The sequence below is a fragment of the Geotrypetes seraphini genome, chromosome 2 (assembly GCF_902459505.1).
Source record: "Geotrypetes seraphini chromosome 2, aGeoSer1.1, whole genome shotgun sequence".
NCBI lineage: Eukaryota > Metazoa > Chordata > Amphibia > Gymnophiona > Dermophiidae > Geotrypetes > Geotrypetes seraphini.
In genome coordinates this window covers 509,046,325-509,069,511 of record NC_047085.1, presented here as the reverse complement: position 1 = coordinate 509,069,511, position 23,187 = coordinate 509,046,325, and the positions used below count along the sequence as shown (strand labels likewise).

At 40.1% G+C, this 23,187-nt stretch overlaps 1 protein-coding gene across 2 annotated transcripts in view; it reads left to right on the top strand.

Moving 5' to 3' along the window:
* Positions 1-20,504, top strand: part of LOC117354610 (oocyte zinc finger protein XlCOF6-like) — a 33,941-nt gene extending 13,437 nt beyond the window's left edge. Inside the window, exons 3-5 of one of the 2 annotated variants that reach the window (XM_033932406.1) lie at positions 7,378-7,479; positions 17,501-17,740; positions 18,236-20,504. In XM_033932406.1, coding sequence (XP_033788297.1) covers positions 7,378-7,479; positions 17,501-17,740; positions 18,236-19,554 — 1,661 coding nt within the window. In that variant the 3' untranslated portion in view covers positions 19,555-20,504. Of the gene's footprint in view, positions 1-7,377; positions 7,480-17,500 lie in introns of both variants that reach the window. The other variant, XM_033932405.1, reaches the window with a different exon arrangement.
* Positions 20,505-23,187: the final 2,683 nt, after the last annotated feature.

Sequence of the window (23,187 nt, the reverse complement as noted above, 5' to 3'; positions counted from 1 at the left end):
ATAAATAAACTCAAATATTTTCTTATTGTAGCACATCTTTTTGAGTCCAATCTATTTGAAATAGCAGATGAGAATCTTCTCTTATTCTCGAGAGGAACTCTCATCTTGGGAAACTAATATCCAAGGAAATAGCAGCTGCCTTGGATAGGATCCTTCTGAAAAATTCTCTTTTAGCTCCAATAGCTTCCTTCATGTATCTCATTAACCACACCAGCTGCTGTTTGGTCTTCCTTCCTCCTTTTTTAATACATGGAATATATCTACTCTGGGCTTCCAGGATGGTATTTTTGAATAACATCCACACCTGATGTAAATTTTTGACCTTTGCAGCTGCCCCTCTTAAGTTTCTTTTTTACCATTCTGTTCATGTTATCATAGTCTCCTTTTTTTAAAATAAAATGCTGTTATATTATATTTCCTGTGTGAACTTATTCCAGGTATTGTATCAAATCTGATTGCTAAGATGGCCCCAGCACCATTACCTCCCGCACCAATTCATGCGCTCCACCTAGGTCCAACTAGGTCTAGAATTGCTTCACCTCTTGTTGGTTCCTGAATCAGCTTCTCCATAAAAAAGTCCTTAATTTCATCAAGGAATTTTATCTCCCTTGGATGCCCTGATGCTACATTTACCCAGTCAATTTTGGGGTAGTAGCACGCATAAAATCCTTCTCCAGCATCAAAGCTCAAATGAGTCAATCTTCTTTCTGTCTTGTTTTTGTAGTATCCAGCTTTCACATCCATAATTGACCACTGAGAAAATGAGTGTGTGGACAAGTCTGATCTTCATTTGGAGTGTTGTTTCCTTGCCTTTGAATATTTTGTCGAGAGCCTTTATTGAAGAGCCACCAAATGCTACACTGCAGAGTATTTCTTCCTGCTACAGTAGTTTCCTGCTTCTTTGTTTACAACAGAGCCCAGGAGATTGAAATCTTTTACAACTTATATTCTAATCTAGACTAAAATGCTTTTTATCATTTAAAAATCCTAAAAGAGACTCAAAAGGCTACATTATTGCCTAAACTGACTGCTGAAAAAGCAGAGTACTGAATTAAAAAGTAAAAGAGGAGGACAATGAAATAACCTACTGAAGCCCATGTTATTACTTGATGGAGACTCCAATAGATGCACAATGCCAGGCAGAGCTCTGGGTTTGTGGCCCAGAAATATCTAAGAAAAAGAATAATTTAAATTAAAGCATTAAATTTTAGAGTGTATGTTTGAGCAGACTGCATGGACCATTCGGGTCTTTATCAGGATTTTGTTCACACCACAGCATCGAAACTGCCTTAGCCTCCATCGTGGACCACATTTCACACATCCTCAGCTCAGGGAACCAGGCACTGATTCTACAATTCAACCTGAGCAGCTCCTTTGATCTAGTGGACCACGACATACTCTTGAGCTGTCTGGATGCCTTAGGTATCTCGGGCCAAGTACTAAACTGGTTCAAAGGCTTCCTTAAAAAATGCTATACTCACAATCATGGACCAATCCCCGTGGTGTTCCCCAAGGCTCCCCTCTCGCTCCCACCCTTTTCAACGTATACATGGCCCCCCTAGGCCAAAAGCTTTCAAAACTGAACCTCAAAGCCTATATATATGTGGATGACATCACTATCGTCATCCCAATCTCTTCCATGGCAACAGAAACCCGACTCTTCATCTCATCAGTCATTGACCAGGTAACACTCTGGAGAAAAAAACTTCTAACTCAAACTAAACCCAGAAAAAACCAAATTCTTTATGGCCACCTCAACAAGGAAACTCATTGACTCGTCAATCAACCTTAATGGAAAAAACTTCCCAATTGACCCCACCATAGGACCCCACCATAAATTCCTAGGTTTCACCCTTGACCAACAACTAACACAGGAAGCCCACACCAATATCTTAATCAAAAAATGTTTCAACCTTCTATGGAAACTACGCATGTTAAAACCCTACTTTGACTCCACATCATTCAGACTACTAGTACAAACATTAATCCTCAGATCACTGGATTACTGCAACATAATCTACCTTGGATCCCACAAAAAAAACTTTAAAAGACTGAGAACGATCCAAAACACGGCTTCGGACTAAAAACATCAGACCACTTCACCCCATATTTCAAAAGACTCCATTGGCTACCAATCGAGGCTAGAATTAGCTTCAAATTCGGGTGCCTATGTTACAAGACAGTATTCGGCACCTCACCCACCTACCTTCTGAGACAATTACAGGACAAATCCCACCTCTCTTGCAGACCATTACTATTCGCTTTCTCTAATCTCAAGGGATGTCAATTCAAAACATTCCTTGATAGGACACTATCCTTCCAAGCTGGCATCTGGAACATCACCCTAAGTAACTTCCTCCTGAATTCATCGACATACCAATCTTTCAGAAAAGCAATGAAAACTCACCTATTCAACAAATTTGTTTGAACTCCCTTCCTTCAGAACCTGACTATCTTCTCTCCAACTTCTCCAATCACTCCTCACTTACCTACCCCTCTTTCTCCACCCAATCCCTGATACTCATGTACAAGCTACAACCCTGTACATATAGATCTTCCTGTACCTTGTAACTACTTTGTTCACTGCTATACTGTATACCATCTTGAACTGAAAAGGTATGATGGGATATAAATAAACTACTGAACTACTTCAATGGTCCAAGTCCAAAAGATAACAAATCAAACAAAAAACAGACTGGATAAGAAGAATTAAACTAGAACTGTTTTTTCGTACTCTCAGATATCCACGGGATTGATCATTAAAGATCTCAATACCCTGTTGTTAGTGGAATTGAATATCAATCATCGAGTACTTTTAAATACTGCCACCATGTGCTTATTAAATAAATAAATAAATATGTAGGTATAATGCACTTATCTTAGTGAAGTTTATAGTGTTGCTGCTTATGCCCAGAGGCTTAAGAGTAGAGCCTCTATTCCCTACGGGGACCCGTTTCGCCTTCAATTGGCTTCATCAGGGGTCAACATTCTAAAAAGATAAACCAAATAAAGTGCTAGTTAAAAACTTTGAAAAGAAGGAAGGAAAATTGAAGTTAAGTACTTTATATCAATATTTAAATTTAAAAGAGAGAAGACATACTGACTTACTTGTAGTTTACAGCTCGGGTTCACGAGACAAAATGGCGATTAAGCTCCGTGAACGCCGACGCATGCGCTGTATTTATATGAATAAATTAAAGTGAGGTAAAGTAAGATGAAGTAAGCGCATGCGTGTAAAGACTGGTTGTTCATATCTATATGCCTCAATGTGTGTAGAATAATGTTAATTAAAATGCCAAAAAGGTCTATTTAATAGAATACCTTCCAGTTTATAGTAGTGTTTAAACCTTTTGGAGTCATAGTCTGTAATCTATAGATCCATCTAATCTCCCTTTGTGCAAGGCGTTTCTTTCTATCTCCACCCCTTTCTTTCCCTTCTTCTTTGTCAATGCAACAACATTTTAGATCTTCAAACTTATGGTTAGCCGTGTTGCAATGTTCTACCAAAGGAGCCGTCATTTTATTTAGTTTCAAATTAGATCTATGTTCAATCATTCTCGTTCTAAAACTTCTAGATGTCATACCTATGTATAATTTATCACAGGGACACAGTATCATGTAGATCACAAAATCAGAAGAACAGGTCAGAAAGTCATTAATATGGTACGTTTTACCATCTGTTTTATTAATAAAAGAGTTTTGCGAGATAGTAGAAACGCAAATACTGCAATGTCCACATCTATGGAAACCCTTAGGCAACAGTTTGTGTGTTTCTCCTTTATCAGTAATCTCTCTCATAGGTGTAAAGATCTCTTTGAGATTACGTTCTCTGGAAAAGGCTATTCTTAATTCTGTATTTTCAAAATACTGATGCGACTGCACAATCTTCCAATTATTACTAAAGATTTTAGCCAAATCACTGGCTTTGTTAAAATATTTTATGACACAGGTCATATTTTCTTCTTGGGGCTGCGCGGTGCTATGTTCTATTATATCTCCGTTTAGATTGTCAAGTTTTAGTTTATGTTCTTGCATTAGCCATTCCCTATGTGTGTATTTGGCCCTTTTCTGAGAATGTTTCAAGACTTTCTTCGGATAACCCCTCTTAGTTAAATCTCTTAAAAATTTTTTGGAGTGTATGGTGTAATCACTATTTTTCGTACAATTTCTCTTTATGCGAAGAAGCTGTGAAAAAGGTAAATTTGTTTTCAGTTTGTAAGGATGACAGCTACTAAAATCTAAAAACGTATTTCTATCAGTGGGCTTCACATATAGGTCAAATTCAAAACTTCTTGATGTTTGTATTACATTTAAATCCAAAAACTCAATGCCTTGTGTGGAATATTTCATCGTGAATTTAATATTATCATCACAGTTATTCAACCACTGGAGAAATAAAATTAGACTGTCTATTGATCCTTTCCATAACAATAGAATATCATCTATATATCTGAACCATTTAGAAATAAAAATTTCAAATGGAGAATTTTGTATCCAGATCTTCTCAAACTCACACATATACAGATTGGCTATTGACGGAGCAAAGACTGCTCCCATTGCCACCCCCGATTTTTGTTGATAGAATTTTTTATTATATAAAAAGAAATTTTCATTCATTGCAATCTGTGCCAAATTCAAGATAAAATTGGTTGGAATAGTATGTGGTCTAGTTCTTCTATTTAATACATCCTTCACAACACTGAGGGCTTCCAATTGTGGAATAGATGTGTACAGTGAAACCACATCAAGGGTAACTAATACAAAAGGAAAGCTGTCTGCATCAATTGATTCTAGTTTTGACATAATGTCTCTCGAGTCTTTAATATATGAGGCCGTTTTTATAACTTCCGGTTTAAGGAATTCATCTACAAACGTAGAAAGTGGCTCTAACAGTGAACCCTTTGAGGACATTATAGGACGCCCTGGGGGATTTTGTGCATCTTTGTGTATTTTAGGTACAGTATAGAAAGTTGGTACTAGAGGATTCAGAGGGTTCAAATATCGATAATCTTTTTGGGTAATGAATCCTTGTAATAGTCCCTCATTGGTGACTTGCTGTATCTTTCGTTGTAATCTTTTCGTTGGATTGAAAGTCAAAGGTTCATATACTTTAGAATCTTGTAGTTGTTTTTTAATTTCTTCGTGATATTGATGACTATCTTGGACAACTACAGCCCCTCCTTTGTCTGCTTTAGTTATAATGATGGAACGATCTTTAGAAAGTATATTCAAAACTTTCCTTTCTTCTTTATTTAAATTATTATAACTGTATGTGTGTTGATTAATTTCTTTCCAACTGTTAACGTCCTTTATGATGCATTGTTTGAAAGAATGTAAAATGGGGTCCAACGGTGTAGGAGGACTCCATGTACTTTTAGGTGATTTAATGGTGCGATCATATGTTGATATCGCTTCTTGAAAGTACAATTTAAGATGTAATTTTCTTATAAACTTTTCTAAATCTATGTTAAATTGTACTTCATTAAATGAGGTTGTAGGTATGAAAGATAATCCCTTAGAAAGAACAGTTACCTCTATGGGTGATAAAGATCTTTTTGAGATGTTAACTACCACTGATTGCGTGATGTCTGGGACCGAGTATTTGGTCTCTGTCTTTGTGATCCTCTTCGTCTTGTCCTGCCTCTTGTTTTCATTCCTTGTCCTCTGCTTAAAAAACGAGAATTGTCTCCGCTAGAAGATGAAGAGAAAGATGAAATATCTGTGCTTGCTCCTCCTGATTTAAGATTTGCATCCTGATCCGTATTGGACATCCATGGGTATACCTTATGATTTTGGTAATCATACTCATCTCTTTTGAATTTCCGTAGTTTGCCTTTCTTAAGATTTTCTCTAAATGTCTCCATTTCTTCATTGAGTTTTTTGAAATTATTCTCAAACTCTTGTTCTGTGTTGGTAGATTTTAAGGAAACTAAATTTTTATCCAGTTCACTTTTATTGTTGTTAATTTCTTTAGTACTATTCTCTATGATGAGTAACATCAGATCTAAAGCGCATTTATTTAGTATCTTGTTCCAGGTATCCAAAAACACTGAATCGGATTTAAAAATTTGGGGAGCTTTCAAAATTCTTAATCCTCTTGGAATGCGTTCTTTTTTGCAGTATTCAATTAGCATATCACTGTTAACCTCCATGCTAATGATATTTTTAAAGAGTTTATTCACATCAAGCCAAGCAGGGGATTGTGAATCTATAGATGTAGGTAAGTCGAACAATGTGGATACATCGATAAGTTTACCCACTCTCTCTGAGGTGAAACTGAATCCTGATTTCCATCCCTCAGAAGCCATTTTGAAAAAGTATACTACTGAACTACTTCAATGGTCCAAGTCCAAAAGATAACAAATCAAACAAAAAACAGACTGGATAAGAAGAATTAAACTAGAACTGTTTTTTCGTACTCTCAGATATCCACGGGATTGATCATTAAAGATCTCAATACCCTGTTGTTAGTGGAATTGAATATCAATCATCGAGTACTTTTAAATACTGCCACCATGTGCTTATTAAATAAATAAATAAATATGTAGGTATAATGCACTTATCTTAGTGAAGTTTATAGTGTTGCTGCTTATGCCCAGAGGCTTAAGAGTAGAGCCTCTATTCCCTACGGGGACCCGTTTCGCCTTCAATTGGCTTCATCAGGGGTCAACATTCTAAAAAGATAAACCAAATAAAGTGCTAGTTAAAAACTTTGAAAAGAAGGATATCTGAGAGTACGAAAAAACAGTTCTAGTTTAATTCTTCTTATCCAGTCTGTTTTTTGTTTGATGGGATATAAATAAAGCCAGCAGGTAAGATATTCCCATGGAGTTTTTCTTCCCTTTAGCAGACCTTCTCTCTGCACCACAAATGAACGCCATCAGTGATATTGGGGATAGGATATGGGTTGCAAAACTATCAAGAAATACCCAGAATTAGAATTGAAAAGAAATCCTTATGCTTTGGTTTAAGGTAATCTCTGAAACGGCTGATTTTTACTGCAGAAAAGAGTTTTCTGGGACATACGAAGTTAATTTTCTCTTCCTGCTCGCTCTTTGTGTTCATATCGGTCTGAACATTATCTGGGTGTTTGTTTCATCTTATTCCAGATGTTTTGGATTAGATGGAGACCTGCTTGTTATATAAAGGATAAGGAAGTTCACACATATTGAAATAAGCCTGATCTCAATATCCAACACTATCAAGATGATGAGTAAAGAAGATTTATGTGATTTTACTGAGATTTGCAGGGTCTAAAACTGTTCCACTAATTGAGGGTTTGAGTATTTTTGTTTTTTTGAAGTTGGTGAAATTCTTTGGGCTGGAAATCCAACAATATATACTTTTGGGAGACCTAATACAGTTTTCTTTCCCCAGGAATAGGCTCTCCTTCCGTCACTCCTGATATTATATCCCACATTGAACGTAGGGAAGAGCCAGGATCAGAGGAAAGAGAACCTGGGAGAAGCAGCTGCTCAGGTGAGTGCAGTAATAAGAGGGATGGGGTAAAACTGCTGAGATGAAGGGGGGAGTTGTAACTTTAATTTCCAAACTTGACTCTTCTTTATCTGAGCGCGCGAGAGATATTCAGATATTTTTATATGGGGCAAATATTTGTTTTATTTGGAAATATCTTTATGTTTTATTTATTCAATCCATAAATCACATATTACATTACAGTGTTCTCTTCAGAAATTTTTTCCAGCTGGGTGGCATGAAAAAGTAGCCAGGTGGAGAGGGATGGGGAAATTGGTGGTGGGCAAAATTAACCCCCTCTTATACTAAGGTGCGCTAGCGTTTTTAGTGTGCGCAAACCCTCGCGCTACGCAGGAAAACTAATACCAGCTCAATGCTGGCATTAGCGTCTAGCGCGCACAGCAATTCTGCACGCGCTAAGCGCATGCTAAAACCACTATCGCAGCTTAGTAAAAGGAGCCCTAAATGTGTACTATTTTTATTAATTATTATTTTCCAATACTCAATATGACTTCCTTTTTTAAGGTTTGACACTTGTGCCAGGATATTTTTACTACATTTAAGAAGTATCCAATTATAGAAGGGAATAATTAGATATTTGCCCCTATTTCAAAGGGAAATGCGTTAATGAAGTCATTAGGTTCAATCTAGCCATTTATTTCTTCATGAATTTAAACAACTAAAAAAAAAGAAATAAATATAGCTCATCCAGTCATACAAGAAATGGCTCTATAGCACCTCTAATAATGTTTTGATCATTAGGTTCCTTTCTGAGGTCTCACTGAGGATATGAAATAGATGGGATTCCCACTTCCAGACCTCTTCCATATAATTTATGGAGAGGTGTTACTGAGCCTTGAAGGAGTCCTGTGTGATTGATCTTTATCTGCTAATTTTTTATTTTGCTGTAGAGCAAAGTGAGAGCTAGGGCAAAACAGCTTAGGTAAAGATGCAGGAAATAATTAGCAATGTATTAAAAATATTTTATTTTTATTTGCTTATAATGTCATTTGAAAGCTGCTTGATGTTAATACAATTTTAATTTAATTCTTTATAGTGTGTGTGGGGGTGGGTGGGTGGGGGGAGCAACACCTACGTCAACAGTAAAGTTAGAATAGGGTCATTAAATCCAGTGGCATACCTAGCATATATGACAGCCAGTGCTGATCATTTTTTTAACAACCCCCTTCTCTATATAAAAAAGATATTTTTAGTAGTAATCCATGAGTCACACAACAAGGGTGAACCTTGGAAAAGGCAGCATTTTAAACACTGCAGTGAGCACTAGAATACCAACACACGCAATGTAAAACTAAACAAGCCAGGTCCTGCTTAGTCAATTGATCCTGTACAGTCATTGCTAACAGAAAGCCATGTCCTTTCATACACACAGACAGATACACCCTCGCCCAATATAGAATAACACAAACTAAAAATAGAACTGTGTAGACAAAAGTTATACTGAACCAAGAAACCAGACTCTGCATACAATGCAACACCACAGAAACAGTGACACTTCCTCTAATACTGTGCAAAATATAAAGACAGTAGATGTAAATTTGAAAAAAACTGCTACATAACAATCGCCACTTTACAAATTAACAAATAGAAATAAAACAAATAATGAGAAATAAGAAAATACCATTTTATTGGACTAATCCATTTTTCAGTTAGCTTTCAGAGGCCAAATCTTTCTTCAAGACAGTACAGCAGGGGTGCCCACACTTTTTTGCGAGTTACTTTTTAAAATGGCCAAGTCAAAATGATCTATAAACAATAAAATTTTTAAAAACACAAAGCACACTGTACGCAGAGAAAATGGTAATTATCATTTGTATTCATTTTTTTTTTAAGAGGTCAAGGCTAAGATGACCATACGTCCCGTTTTCAACGGGACAGTCCCGTTTTCAGACCGAGTGTCCCGTTGTCCCAACCCACTGCTTCGGGACACCGAAATGTCCTGTTTTCAGGGACAGCGTCCCGAAGCGGTGCGTGGGGACACCGGGACGGGTGATTGCTTTCCCTCCCTGCCGCACCAATTCAAAGCCCGGTCCACCGCTGCTTCTTGCCTTCTTCCTGATGCCAATTTTGACGTCGGAGAGGACATTCCGGGCCAGCCAATCGCTGCATGGTTGGGCCGGAATTTCCTCTCCGACATCAAGAAGGCAGCTTTTGTTCCTGCCACATCGGGGAAGCAGAGAAAAAGTAGACGACCATAAGGGCCCAAAACAGAGTGCCGGGGGCAGCTGCTCTCCTTGCTCCCACCTGCCTGCTAATACAGCCGAGAAAGGGGAAAGCTGAAGAGTAGGGGGGAGGAGGCCAGGCAAGAGATCACTTCTCTCCCGCAGCCAAAAGTGGCCTTTTCAGAGAGGCCCCGACACGGCAGCTGCCCCGGAGTTTTCCCTCTGCCGCAACTTCCCGTTTCCCATAGGACACATCACGGCAGAGGGAAAGCTCCAGGGCAGCTGCCATGCCAGGGCACCAATTTAGGAGTATAGCAAAAAAGTTTGGACTGCTGCCCCCACCCCCCGGATCTGTTGCTGTTTGCTCCCCCACTAACGCCGGCCCTAGGCACCTGCCTCCTGGGCCTACCCTTTAATCCGCTCTTATCCACAACCTGCAAAGACCAACTTTTGTTCAGAATTCCTTCCATATTCAACTTCAACCTAAGTCAGAATTTTTTTTTTGGGGGGGGGGCAGAAATCTTGGATCCATTGTTTGCTTGAATATAATCTGTTTGTAGATGTGGAACGACTGAAGAAAGGAATTTTTTGTTTTCGTGGCAACAATAGGGGAGTCTACTAGATGACAAAGTAATTTTGAGGTGTCGGGGCAGGGGGATGCAGACTTGATGGCTTAAAAAAAAAGTCCCCCCTCTTGTCAATGCTGAGTCAATCATTCATGCATAAGGTGACCATACGTCCCGAGGACAGTCCCATTTTTGGACCGACCGTCCCATTGTCCCAACCCACATAAGGACATAGGAAGGAGGCACTAAGGACACAGGACGGAGGCACTTGGGGCACTAAGGACATAGGAAGGAGGCACTAGGCTAGGGGTAGGGAACTCCGGTCCTCGAGAGCTGTATTCAAGTCGGGTTTTCAGGATTTCCCCAATGAATATGCATTGAAAGCAGTGCATGCAAATAGATCTCATGCATATTCATTGGGGAAATCCTGAAAACCCAACTTGAATACGGCTCTCGAGGACCGGAGTTCCCTACCCCTGCTAGGGGCACTAAAGACATAGGAAGGAGGCACACTGGGGGCACTAAGGACATGGGAATGAGGCCATTATGAATTAATAAGATATTATGTGTACATGAAAAATGAATGAAAGAAACTGGGGACGGGGTTAGGGTGGGATTGGGGCGGAGCAAGGGCAGGATTGGGGGCGGGACTGACAATTAATAGACGTCCCCTTTTGATGAAAAAAAAATGGTCAGGTTAGTCAAGGCAGATGACTTTAAAATATGCAATGTCACCTCAGGGTGGTAGATGCAAAGAACAGTTTCCCAGAAGAGGTGATGGAAATAAGAGACTTTGTCTGAATTCAAAAAAGTGTGGGATAGGCACATGGGATCTCAGAGAGGAAGAGATAATGGTTACAGTGGATGGGCCATTTGGCCTTTATCTGCCATCATATTTCCATACAGAGGCCCAGTTGTAGGAAGGCTTATGGCCCCTTCTAGCATGGGTGCCCATGCAAGTGCCTTGTTTCAATCCCACTAATGCCAGCACTGCTAATTGGACAAAATACTTTTGAATATTAAATCATGCTATATATCTATGGTATATAATGCTGCATGTATAATTAAAGTATTTTCCAAAAGTTATTTACTTAGATAAATGGGGTAGTTGAAAACACCCACTGCAAGTAAAATAATATATTGATGATTCTTTGGCTATCGAGATGCTCATGCTTTGCTTTAACTGTTGGTGGTCTTTATTGCCCCTCAGAAGAGACCTTGGTTAACTGCTCACTGGCCCTAAAAGCAACCTCTACTATCTCCGCAATTAATGCTGTTTCCTAAAAGACTTCCATTTTTCTGATCTAAACACATCTTAATTAAGTTAAAACCCGGATCCTAACTCCCACTATCTGCATTACTCATACGACAAAGAACCAGCTCTGATCCAAACGCCTTTTAGCTTCCTTTCGGTTGTCACCTCTTTTCTTTACACTGGAAGTAATTGCGGTTGCGTGTTGCTAAGAAGCTTGAAGTTTAGGTGAACAGGAATTATGGCGATTTGTTTGTTCCCGGGGCATATTCTGCTGAAGGGAACAATTTCTTTTCTTGTTATATAGTGTGAAGAATTTGGAAATCTATGGCGTCCCAGTATATCCTAGTCTGTTTTCGAGCCGGTCTACTGTTTGTAATAGTGTCTTTTTTTAGGTAGAGTTCTTGATGTTTGATTACTGGCATTTACATTTATTATGAAAAGAAACTTATTCAAAACCAACCACAATAAAAAAGCGGATATTGAATATTGTACTTTTGCTTAAAAAACAGCAGTACATAATGTGTGCCAGCTTCCCTTCTCTTCTCTCTCTCCTTCCCCCCGGAACGTAACTTCCGGTTTCGGAGGGAAGAGAAGGGAAGCCGGCATGCACACTTTAGAGCCCCGAAGCATGAGTTCGCTACAAGCGATCTCCAAGCTGGTGAGAGGAGGGTTTTTTTTTGTTTGTTTGTTTTTTTAAATGTTGAGCAGCGACAGCAGCAGCAGGATTCAAGATAGATGACAGCTGGGCGGTCATCTAAATTAGCCGGGCGGAGCGCCCGGCTAAAAGGCCCTAGGGAGAACACTGACATTACATGCTGCAAACCTCTCCCACAAAACCCACATTAAAGGCTACAAACTGTGTATTCTACAAGTGATGCTATTTCCCCTTTAGCAACCAACTAACAAAACTAGGATCACCTGTGTTGTTCCTTCACGGTGACCCCTACTTCTAGTACAGGAAACTGAAAGAAGACAGTTGCATCCCCCAACCCCCCATCTGTGCTCAGTCAGAAATTTAACAAATAGCTGTGGGCTCTATGTGGAAGTTTGTCCCATACTGGCAACCTGATTTGTTGCAATGTCCTCCACACCCTGGAAGATCCCTTTTTTTGCATCCAGCCATTCCCATTTCATCATTTCTCCAAAGTGTAAGTGAGGGTAGCTGTGGCTCTCTCCAGTATTTTAATGTAAACTTCTGAGCCAACACAATGGCTACATACAGAAAGACATTAACACCTTTTCTAGTGCCTAGAGAGATACAAAGTTTGAAGCCAATTGAATGTCTGCTCGTAATGGGGACAGGATTCCACCAAAAAAAAGGGTGGGATTGCGATTTTGGTGAAATGGGGTTTGGGCTTGGTCATTGACCAGGTATATAGGGATCCTCATGGGAGATGTCTAGCGTTGAGAGGGACTCTACAGGGGCAGAGGGTGACGATTGTGAATATATATGGACCTAATGTTGATCAGGTAGCGTTTTATTGTACGTTACAGGATGAGCTATTACCGTTCATTCAGGGGGTGGTGTTTCTGGGGGTGTTGATTTTAATGTGATCCCAGATGGGCGATTGGATCATTCCAAGGGAGGTAGAGGTTCTTCTCGGGGGAATACTCGACCTTTTCGGGTATTCATGCACGCTTTGAGGTTGGTGGACTGTTGGCGCATGGGACCCAGCGTAATTATACCCATTACTCTAATGCTCAACAAACTTATACCAGGATAGATGGGCTCTGGGTTCATAGGAATCAATGGGGAAAGATAAAGCAGGCTGAGATTGGGGGCATTCAGGTTTCGGACCATGCACCGGTGACGGTGGAGTGTGCAGGGGTGGTGGTGTGGGGAGGTACCCGATACTAGAGACTTAATGATTTGTTACTCAATGTGGAAGCGGAGATCCTTCAAAGTATAGCTACCTATTTGGAGTTTAATGATACAGGGGGTGTGTCTGATGGGATTCTTTGGGATGCCTTGAAATCTGTCTTGCGGGGTGTTTCATTAAGTGGGGAGCTCGATTTAAGTAGCAGCAAACTCAGACTCAGCTATGCTTACGTGAACACTTGCTTTCTTTAGAATTGTTGCATAAGCGATCTCCGGACCCTCAGACGCTGGCACGGTTACGTCAGGTACGGGGTGATCTATCACAGCTCCAAATGGAAGAATACAATCACGTATGTGAGCGCTTTCAGTCCTATCTGTAGTGCACAATTGGCACGCTACATTAAAATAAAGCAGGCAAGATCTCTATTACAGCAATTCGAGATAGTGGTAGGACGGTGCAGGTTACGGATAAGGGTATTGGTAACTCTTTTTTGGAATATTACTGTCACCTGTACAGCGCTGATGGGGCCGGGAAAAAGGTGTACATAGCTTTTTGGATAGGGTTTGTTTACCTGAGCTGTCCTCTGATGACCGAGCGCAGCTCAATGAGCCGGTCACATTGGGGGAAGTTTTGGGTGTAATCAGGGCTGCTAAGCCTGGCAAATCACCGGGGTTAGACGGGTATACGAGCTGTTTTTATAAGAAATTTGGAGCACAGGTGGCCCCACTGTTGGTACATATAGTGAATGGGGTCAAGGCAGGGGGGGTCTCTTATTAGGCACCATGGGGGGAGGCAGGTATTGCGATTCTTTTGAAACCAGGGAGGGACCTGTTAAGTTGCAGTTCCTATAGGCCTATTTCCCTTTTGAATGTGGATGCTAAAATCATTGTGAAATTGCTCGCTATATGTTTGGGTAAGTTGCTCCCCAGTTTGATTCATATGGATCAATCTGGCTTTATACAACTGCGGCAGGTGTGCGATAACATCCAACGAACTCTGCATTTGATGTGGCAAGTGCGGCGGGGATGGGATCCAGCGGTCTTGATGGCGGTAGACGCTGAGAAAGCTTTTGATCGGGTGTCGTGGGAATTCTTGTGGGCGGTTATGGGGAAGGTGGGATTGGGGAGGACATTTTGTAAGTGGGTCCGCGCGCTCTATCATGAGCCCCGGGCGTGTCTTAGGATTAATCAGACATATACAGATTTGTTTTCTAGAGCGCGCGGTTCTCGGCAGGGCCGCCCGCTTTCCCCATTGCTCTTTGCTTTGTCCATAGAACCGTTGGCACTCTTGATCCGGAATCACCCTCAGTTGAAGGGGATTTTGGTAGATGGTATTGAACATCGTGTAGCTCTCTTTGCGGATGATAACCTTTTGTATATGGTGGATCCCGAACGTACAGTGGAGCACCTGTTACAAATTTTTGAGGATTATGGGAGCGCATCTGGTTTTAAGATCAATTTAGATAAGACTGAAATGATGAATCTTACTTTAGGGGAGACCCAGGTTCTTGATCTCCAGGGTCGGTTTCCTTTTAAATTGGCGTCCAAGGGTATTAAATATTTAGGTATTTGCCCATGGAATCAGATTGTTTATATGAGGCTAATTATCGGTTATCCAGAAGAGTCGTTTGGACTTCCAACGCTGGCATGGGCTTTGGCAATCACTACATACCTGGAATGTTATTGCTCAGAAACTGGCTATTTAGATGGATGAAAGGACTTTGGGCAGGATTCACTAAAGGCCCGAAATCTATCCGATTCGTGTCCTATCCATTTCCGAGTCATTGTAACAGATCGATTCAGTAAAGCTTGTCCATGCAAATGGTCCAACCGTTAAGACGCTGTTATTAGTGCTGAAACATTGATCGACATGCGTGCGCACTGTCTCCTTGTTGGTTTTAAAGCACATAACGCATGCGCTAGCTCTTTAGGACTTCACTGCGTAGAAATGGGGCATGGTTTAATCGCGGACGTCATTAGCAGGCTCCGAATGCGCCTACCGCAAAGCATGGTTGTCACGAAAAAGGCAATATAAGGAAAAGTACTGTTAAGTTGTTAGAAGGCACAACAGTTAACAGCTGTTGAATGCGCTGGGATCACGCGCCGTTATATACAGCCTACGAATCCCAGGAGGCTGTGTGGCTCTATCTGCCGTGAAGCACATAGCAACCACTAGCGACACCATGATGTCACATGCATGCGACAATCTAGCTGGAAGGAAGGGGAGGGATAGCTGGCCCTTAAAAGTTATTTTTGATTTTGTATTTTTTTAGTATTTGGCATAGATATTTGAAATGTACAATGTGCAAGAAGAGCAAGGGGTTTTAATCCGCGATTTTCTCGCCATGCGCATTCTAAAAAATTATAAAAACATTTCTAACAATTATATACATGAAAGTTTATATGTATTTTAAAGTTTAGATATATTTTGGATTTTTTGAGGGGTTGATATATATTTTTAATGGGGTTCTTAACATGCACGCATCAGTTGCTAGGCAGAAATAGTGGGTGAGGATATAAACGACTGGTCCTCAGCAGTCGTAACTTTTTGGAACGGAAAGGCCAGTCGGTTTGGACGAAATGGTTTCATGAATCGATGCGTTAAGAAATTTACATGCCTTTTTACTCATTTGCATACACAGATCGGATAGGGTGTGGACGGGGTCTGGAGGAAGGTCTGAATCGAGCCAGAGTTGGAAAGAGAGCGCAAACCGAGCGATAAACGATCGGTTTGCTTAGTGAATGTAGCCTTTGATTCTATAGTACTTTTCTGCTGTTGAGGGGGGGGGGGGTGTTAAAACAAAACTAGAGAGAATTGACCCTATGGAATCCACAAAGAAGAGTCCAGGAGAAACCAAAAAAACACTTTGGAGTGATGATGTTCCCGAGATGGACTTTATTGAAAATTTCAAAGTTCCTAAGGTGCAATTAAGCAATCCACATGAAAATAAAATAATCCACATAAAAACCTAAAGGACCTAGTCGGCTGAAAGCGTAGGACCCAACATGGCCTGCGTTTCGACAAGATAGTTGTCTTCAAGTCCTATGGTGGTAGATACGAGGAATAACTGATATGTGGAGAGTCGTGAGGAAAGCGCTGCTTTGGTTACAAGTGGATCGATTTTTTACTCTGTCAAAAATTACAAAGAATAGGGGACACTCGATGAAGTTACAGGGAAATACTTTTTAAAACCAATTGGAGGAAATTTTTTTTCACTCAGAGAATAGTTAAGCTCTGGAACGCGTTGCCAGAGGATGTGGTAAGTCTATTATTGAGAAAGATACGGGGGAAGCCACTGCTGCCTTGTATCGGTAGCAGGGATTATTGCTATTCCTTGGGTTTTGGCCTAGTACTTGTGACTTGGATTGGCCACCATGAGAACAGGCTACTGGGCTTGATGGACCATGGGTTTGACCCATTAAGGCCATTCTTATGTTCTCATGTAACTCTATTCATCATATACTGTATACTACCATATCAGACCATAAATGCATTACTTGCAATCCCATTACATAAACACCAAAAGAGAATGCAAAGAGTAACCCTCTCTTCCCCTCCCCCTCCCTCCCCACAGGACCACATTACAATACGTGGGATCTAGTGATTTTTGTGAAGGAGCAGGATTGAGCCCCAGTAATTTTGGCCTTGTCAGCTCAACTCTCAAAATGGCTGTCATGATCTCGTATGCTGTCTCATATTGGTGCCAGAGGTTGGGCAGCCATTTGAGATCATAGCCAGCATGGGTAGGAGTGACTGCGGAATCACTCCTGCCTTGACTACAACCCTAGACCACCAGGGATTGTAAAATAGCCCCAAGGGGGGCATCTGCAGAAACAAGGGAGTGGCAGCTGCTTCTATTCAGAGGGGAGAAAAACGGATGGAGCAGGACAAAGCATAAATGTTGGCCTCCATTGAAAATGCAAGTTCCGTTTCGGCCATAGAATTTTGGAATAAACCAAAATTAGGCAGAAAAAGGATTTTGGGCGGATTGATTAGTTTCTACCCATGCCATTTCCAGTAAACATTTTGTCATTTCAGAAACCTGCAGTGTTTTTAGAAGAACACTTCAGCAAATAGTTTTCAATTAAGAAAGTTCCATTTGAATCCACACATAGAAAATCCCAGTGTAAGATAACTAGTCCTCCTCTTAAGAACCACCACTGTCTTCTTCTATTAATACCTTCTGTTTATATCCAACAGATCATCAGAAGAGAGAAAAGAAGCAAGGAGAAGATCCTGTAGAAATAGAACAAGTCCAAAGACAATCGGGAAACGTCTGTGAGAATATTTCCTTGGGAATTGAGAGGATTAACACAAAGAATTGTAAGCAGGAATCAAAGGAGCATGAAGATCGTACAGGAGACTCAAGGGATGGACACCTAACAGGGAGACCCTTCCAAATTAATAGTAGTGATAAAGTGACTTCTGAAGTCCACCATGGTAAGAGAAAAGGAAAAACACACCACAAAGAATTTACATGTATTAAGTATAAGAGGAGCTTTCCCTTGTTTTCAGAACTTCAAAGGTACAAAAGCAATCATAAAAATGAGAAACCATATAAATTCACTGTGTGTAATAAAAACTTCACTCAACTTTCAACTCTAGAAATTCACCAACAAACCCACACAGCAGTCAAACCATTTACATGTCCTGAGTGTAATAAAAGCTTCACTCAGATTTCACATCTAAAACGTCATCAAATGATTCACACAGGAAACAAACCGTTTACATGTACTGAATGTAATAAAAGCTTCAGTTGGCTTTCACATCTAAAACGTCATCAAATGATTCACATGGGAAACAAACCATTTACATGTACTGAATGTAATAAAAGGTTCACTCGGCTTTCAACTCTAAAAATTCACCAACAAACCCACACAGCAGTCAAACCATTTACATGTCCTGAGTGTAATAAAAGTTTCACTCATGTTTCAGGCTTAAAAAGACACCAGATTATCCACATGGAAGACAAACCACATGCATGTACTGAGTGTAATAAAAGCTTCGTTTGGCTTTCAGAACTAAAAATTCACCAGAGGATCCATACTGGAGACAAACCATATACATGTACTGAGTGTAATAAAAGCTTCACTTGGCTTTCACATCTAAATCGTCATCAAACGATTCACATAGGAAACAAACCATTTATATGTCCTGAGTGTAATAAAACCTTCACTCACCTTTCAAATCTAAAACGTCATCAAACGATTCACATGGGAAACAAACTATTTACATGTACTGAGTGTAATAAAAGCTTCACTCAGCTTTCATATCTAAAACGTCATCAAATGATTCACACGGGAAACAAACCATTTACATGTCCTGAGTGTAATAAAAGCTTCACTCAGCTTTCACATCTAAATCGTCATCAAACGATTCACATGGAAAACAAACTATTTACATGTACTGAGTGTAATAAAAGCTTCACTCAGCTTTCAGAGCTAAAACGTCATCAAATGATTCACATGGGAAACAAACCATTTACTTGTACCGAGTGTAATAAAAGCTTCACTCGGCTTTCAGAACTAAAATTTCACCACAGGATCCATACAGGAGAGAAACCATTTACGTGTACAGAGTGTAATAAAAGCTTCATTCGGCTTTCAGAGCTAAAAATACACCAGAGGATCCATACAGGAGAAAAACTATTTACGTGTACTGAGTGTAATAAAAGCTTCACTCGGCTTTCAGAGCTAAAAATACACCAGAGGATCCATACAGGAGAGAAACCATTTACGTGTACTGAGTGTAATAAAAGCTTCATTCAGCTTTCAAAGCTAAAAAGACACCAGAGGATCCATACAAGAGAGAAACCATTTACGTGTACTGAGTGTAATAAAAGCTTCACTAGGCTTTCAGAGCTAAAAAGACACCAGAGGATCCATACAGGAGAAAAACTATTTACGTGTACTGAGTGTAATAAAAGCTTCACTTGGCTTTCAGAGCTAAAACTTCACCACAGGATCCATACAGGAGAAAAACCATTTACATGTACCGAGTGTAATAAAAGCTTCACATGGTTTTCCAGTCTAAAACGTCATCAAATGATTCACATGAGAAACAAATCATTTACATGTACCGACTGTAATAAAAGTTTCATTCTGCTTTCATATCTAAAACATCATGAAATTATTCACACGGGAGACAAATCATTTACATGTACTAAGTGTAATAAAAGCTTCAGTCGTCTTTCAGAGCTAAAACTTCATCAAATGATTCACACAGGAAAAAAACTATTTACATGTACTGAGTGAGTGTAATAAAAGCTTCACTTGGCTTTCAGTGCTAAACTATCATCAAATGATTCACACGGGAAACAAACCATTTACATGTACTGAGTGTAATAAAAGCTTCAGTCGGCTTTCACATTTAAAACGTCATCAAATGAGTCACATGGGAGAAAAACCATTTACATGTACCGAGTGTATTTAAAGCTTCACTGAGCTTTTCATATCTAAAAATTCATCAAATGTTCCACACGGGTACAACCATTTACATGTTCCAAGTGTAATAAAAGCTTTACTTTGCTTTCATGTTTAAAAATCACCAGAGGATCCATACAGGAGAAAAACCATTTACATGTACTGAGTGTAAGAAAACATTCACTTGTCTTTTAGAGCTAAAAATTCACCAGATGATCCACACGGGAGACAAACCATATAGACTTGCTGAGAGCTACATTCTATATATAGCACCCAGAAAATTGGCACTGAAAAATGAGTTATTCTATAAGCTTAGAGTTAGGAATGGTTTATAAAATAGCATTTACACCTGGGAACTGCGCCAACGAAAAGATGGTGCAAGTGTCTGTGACTAAATTTAAATGATGGTTAAATCTTCCAGAAAAGGAATTAAATCCCACCCAGCTATAGTTGATATTGAAGCCTTAAGGTCTTCTCCCTTAAACTTTCTTTCTCTAATTTGCAGTCTGACATTAGTACTATTGGGTTCAAAGCTGAGTGGGACGGGCACAGACTGTGTCCAAGTGTCATTTTCTAGGCCTTAAACAGGCTGTTCCAAGTAGATGGAACAGCATCTATAAAATGCTAGTATCCATAAGTATTTATCCAAACGGCACTCAATTTTTATATATAAATGTTCTTGTGAGGATCACCAATTGAACTCTCACCAAGATATATATCAAGCTCAATATATACCTCAAACTCCTCACCTCTAATGTATAATCCCTAGCTCCTCAGAAGTACCACCTGGGCTCAAAAGCTTTCACAGCCCTAGGCTTTATGTACTACCTCCTCACTGGAGCCATTATCAATTTTTACTCACAAACTTTATTTTTAAATTTTTATTCAACAACCCTTCTAGCATATTTCAAGGGTACTTAGCTTTTAATTATGGTCTTCTTTTGAGGGAAATAGGAGCCAACATGTTTCACCCACAGAAGGTTTTTTCAAGGCTTATCATCCCTATTTAAAAAACAAAACTGTTTAGTTTATTTCTAAAACGTTTATGTTGAAATATTTTTTATTAAAGTTGCAAGAAAGTGCAGGTAAAGCAGTAACAAACATGAACCAAATTCTTTCATATGTGCACAAACCAATCCTCTCCCACCCTACCTCCCCCCCCCCCCACGTCTAGGAGTAAAGTCCAACAACAACTCAGGTAGCATGTGTTTAACCTCATAAGTTGTGTAATCTACCGCGAGCAAGTGGAGTAAGGTCCATCCAGAAGTGGTTCCCAAATCTGACAAAAGCGACAACCTGGGCCTTGGTCAAGATCCCCAACCTGTCTCCGCTCCAAAGAGGCGTGAACGATCATCAAGGATCTCCATTGGCTATATGATGGTGGGTCCTGGGACAGCCAGTTGGCCTATATCGCTTTTTTGCCCATGATCAACACTCTAGTCACAAAAGCTGTCATCCTTTTGATATTGGCGTTGCGATAGTATAATATCCGAAGAGTGCTCTTGGCGTAGGACACTATCGCCTTCCCCAGAGAGATGTTGTATAATGTCCAAGACCAGGCCAAAACTGTAGAATGCGGGGACATGTCCAAAGCATATGTCCCAAAGAAGCGTGGGCCATCCTCTGTTTTAGAAGTGTTTCCATTAATTTGCTTACCCCAGAAGTCAGACTTACTGGCCTGTAATTGCCTACTTCTGTATCGCCTGGTAGACCAGTATAATTCCTTTACGGATGGGTATTGTACCTCACTGCTACCAGCAGATGGAGACTGAGATCAAATGTATATCAGTATAGCTTCCCCCCTAAGAATCCAGTCTTCCTCAGTCTCCAGTAGCAGGTGGTAAGGCTAATTCGTCTCCCCTCTTAGAACTGTTGGAACTTTGTTTTTGGACTCCTGGTTCCCCTTTTGCCGAACAGACCTTGGACAGGTCCTGTTTTGTGATCTTTCTGACCTCGTGGATGTCAAACTCGATGGGGTCTCATGCTGCGTTCCTCCACCCACCTTCTTCCACCTCCCCATATTTTTCTAGAGGTGCCTCAACTGGCAGCCTGGCCCCCTGGTTGGAAAGCCCTCCAACTTTGAGAGCCATGGAATCTGTTCTGTAAAAAAAATAAATCCAAAAATCCTGAGCTGTGCCAGTCTAAAGGGCTAATTTCCCTTTACTGTACTGTTTCCGTTGAAGAATCTATTTTATCTGCTAATAGTTTGGCTGATTTTTTTTCAATACCAAAATACAAAAATTGAGGTTTACTTTAGCTGATCCTATTAATCATCATTGGTGTTTCCCTATCCTTCAGGGTGCAGAGGTTCCCAGAGTAGATTTGAGTTGGAACAAATTTACAACTATTGACTGGCAAACCTTTCGTAAGTTCTATAACAAGTATGTTAATTCATACTGCAGACTTGGCAGCTGTCCTCCAAATGTTATGAAAGCTGCCCCAGTCAACATCAAGGCCAAATTGTTAATTTGGGTTAATGTTATCCATAGGGAAGTTTCCTGAGGAACAGGGTCAAACTGTGATTACTCCAATTATAAAAAATACTAAAGAACCATCTAGTAGCCCTGATTGTTCTGCTTCTGTTTAGTGCTTGTTTTGCCCTCCCACCTTGGCTGTGCTAGATTTTTTTTTCCCCCCCCCCTTTCTTTTTCCCCTTCTATTTCTCTGTTCTTGTTGTTGGGAGGGGTGGGTGGTGGGGTCTGGGGTTTGGGATATCTTTTGCTATTTCGCATTTGGTGCACCAGTGTATTCTTTGTTGTACTCATTGCTTTTTCTGCCTTTACTGTGCTCTGTACACTGATTGTTTTTCGTACACATGTTAACCAGCCTGCGGGTGCTACGCTTTGTACTTTTTCCTATCATGTTTATTGACTTGTTGGTCCTTTTTATCATCTTTATCATTTGATGCTCTGTGTGTTTGCCCGTCTATAATAAAAAAAACAGTTTTCCATTAAAATAAGTGGGGGGTGGGGGGTTGTGACCTTGATCCTTGGGGCCCTGAGACTGATGTGACTGCATTCTTATCTGTAGTTGTGCCTACTAGTCACTTTGTTTGGAAACTGATGATAATACTTTCATACTTAGTTAGTTAAGACTCTGTTTATATAGTTTTTACCATTGTATGGATGACCACATTGATATTGTCTGCTTTCTTTTTTATCATCATCAATAAAAATGTTTCACCTTAAGAATCATCTAATATTGCATCTAATTTTAGACCCATTGCCAGTATTCCTCTGGTTACTAAATTACTGGAAGGACTGGTAAACGCTGAATTAGTTACATTCTTGGATAAGTTTAGCATTTTGCGTGATAATCAGGTTTTAGTACTGAAACAATCATGGCCTCTTTGTTTGATTATCTGCACTCATTATTCAGTCAAGGTTTAAGCGCTTTAATTTTGCAGCCAGATCTGAGCAGCACTTTCGATCTGGTAGACCATACCATTCTTTTAGATTGCTTAGA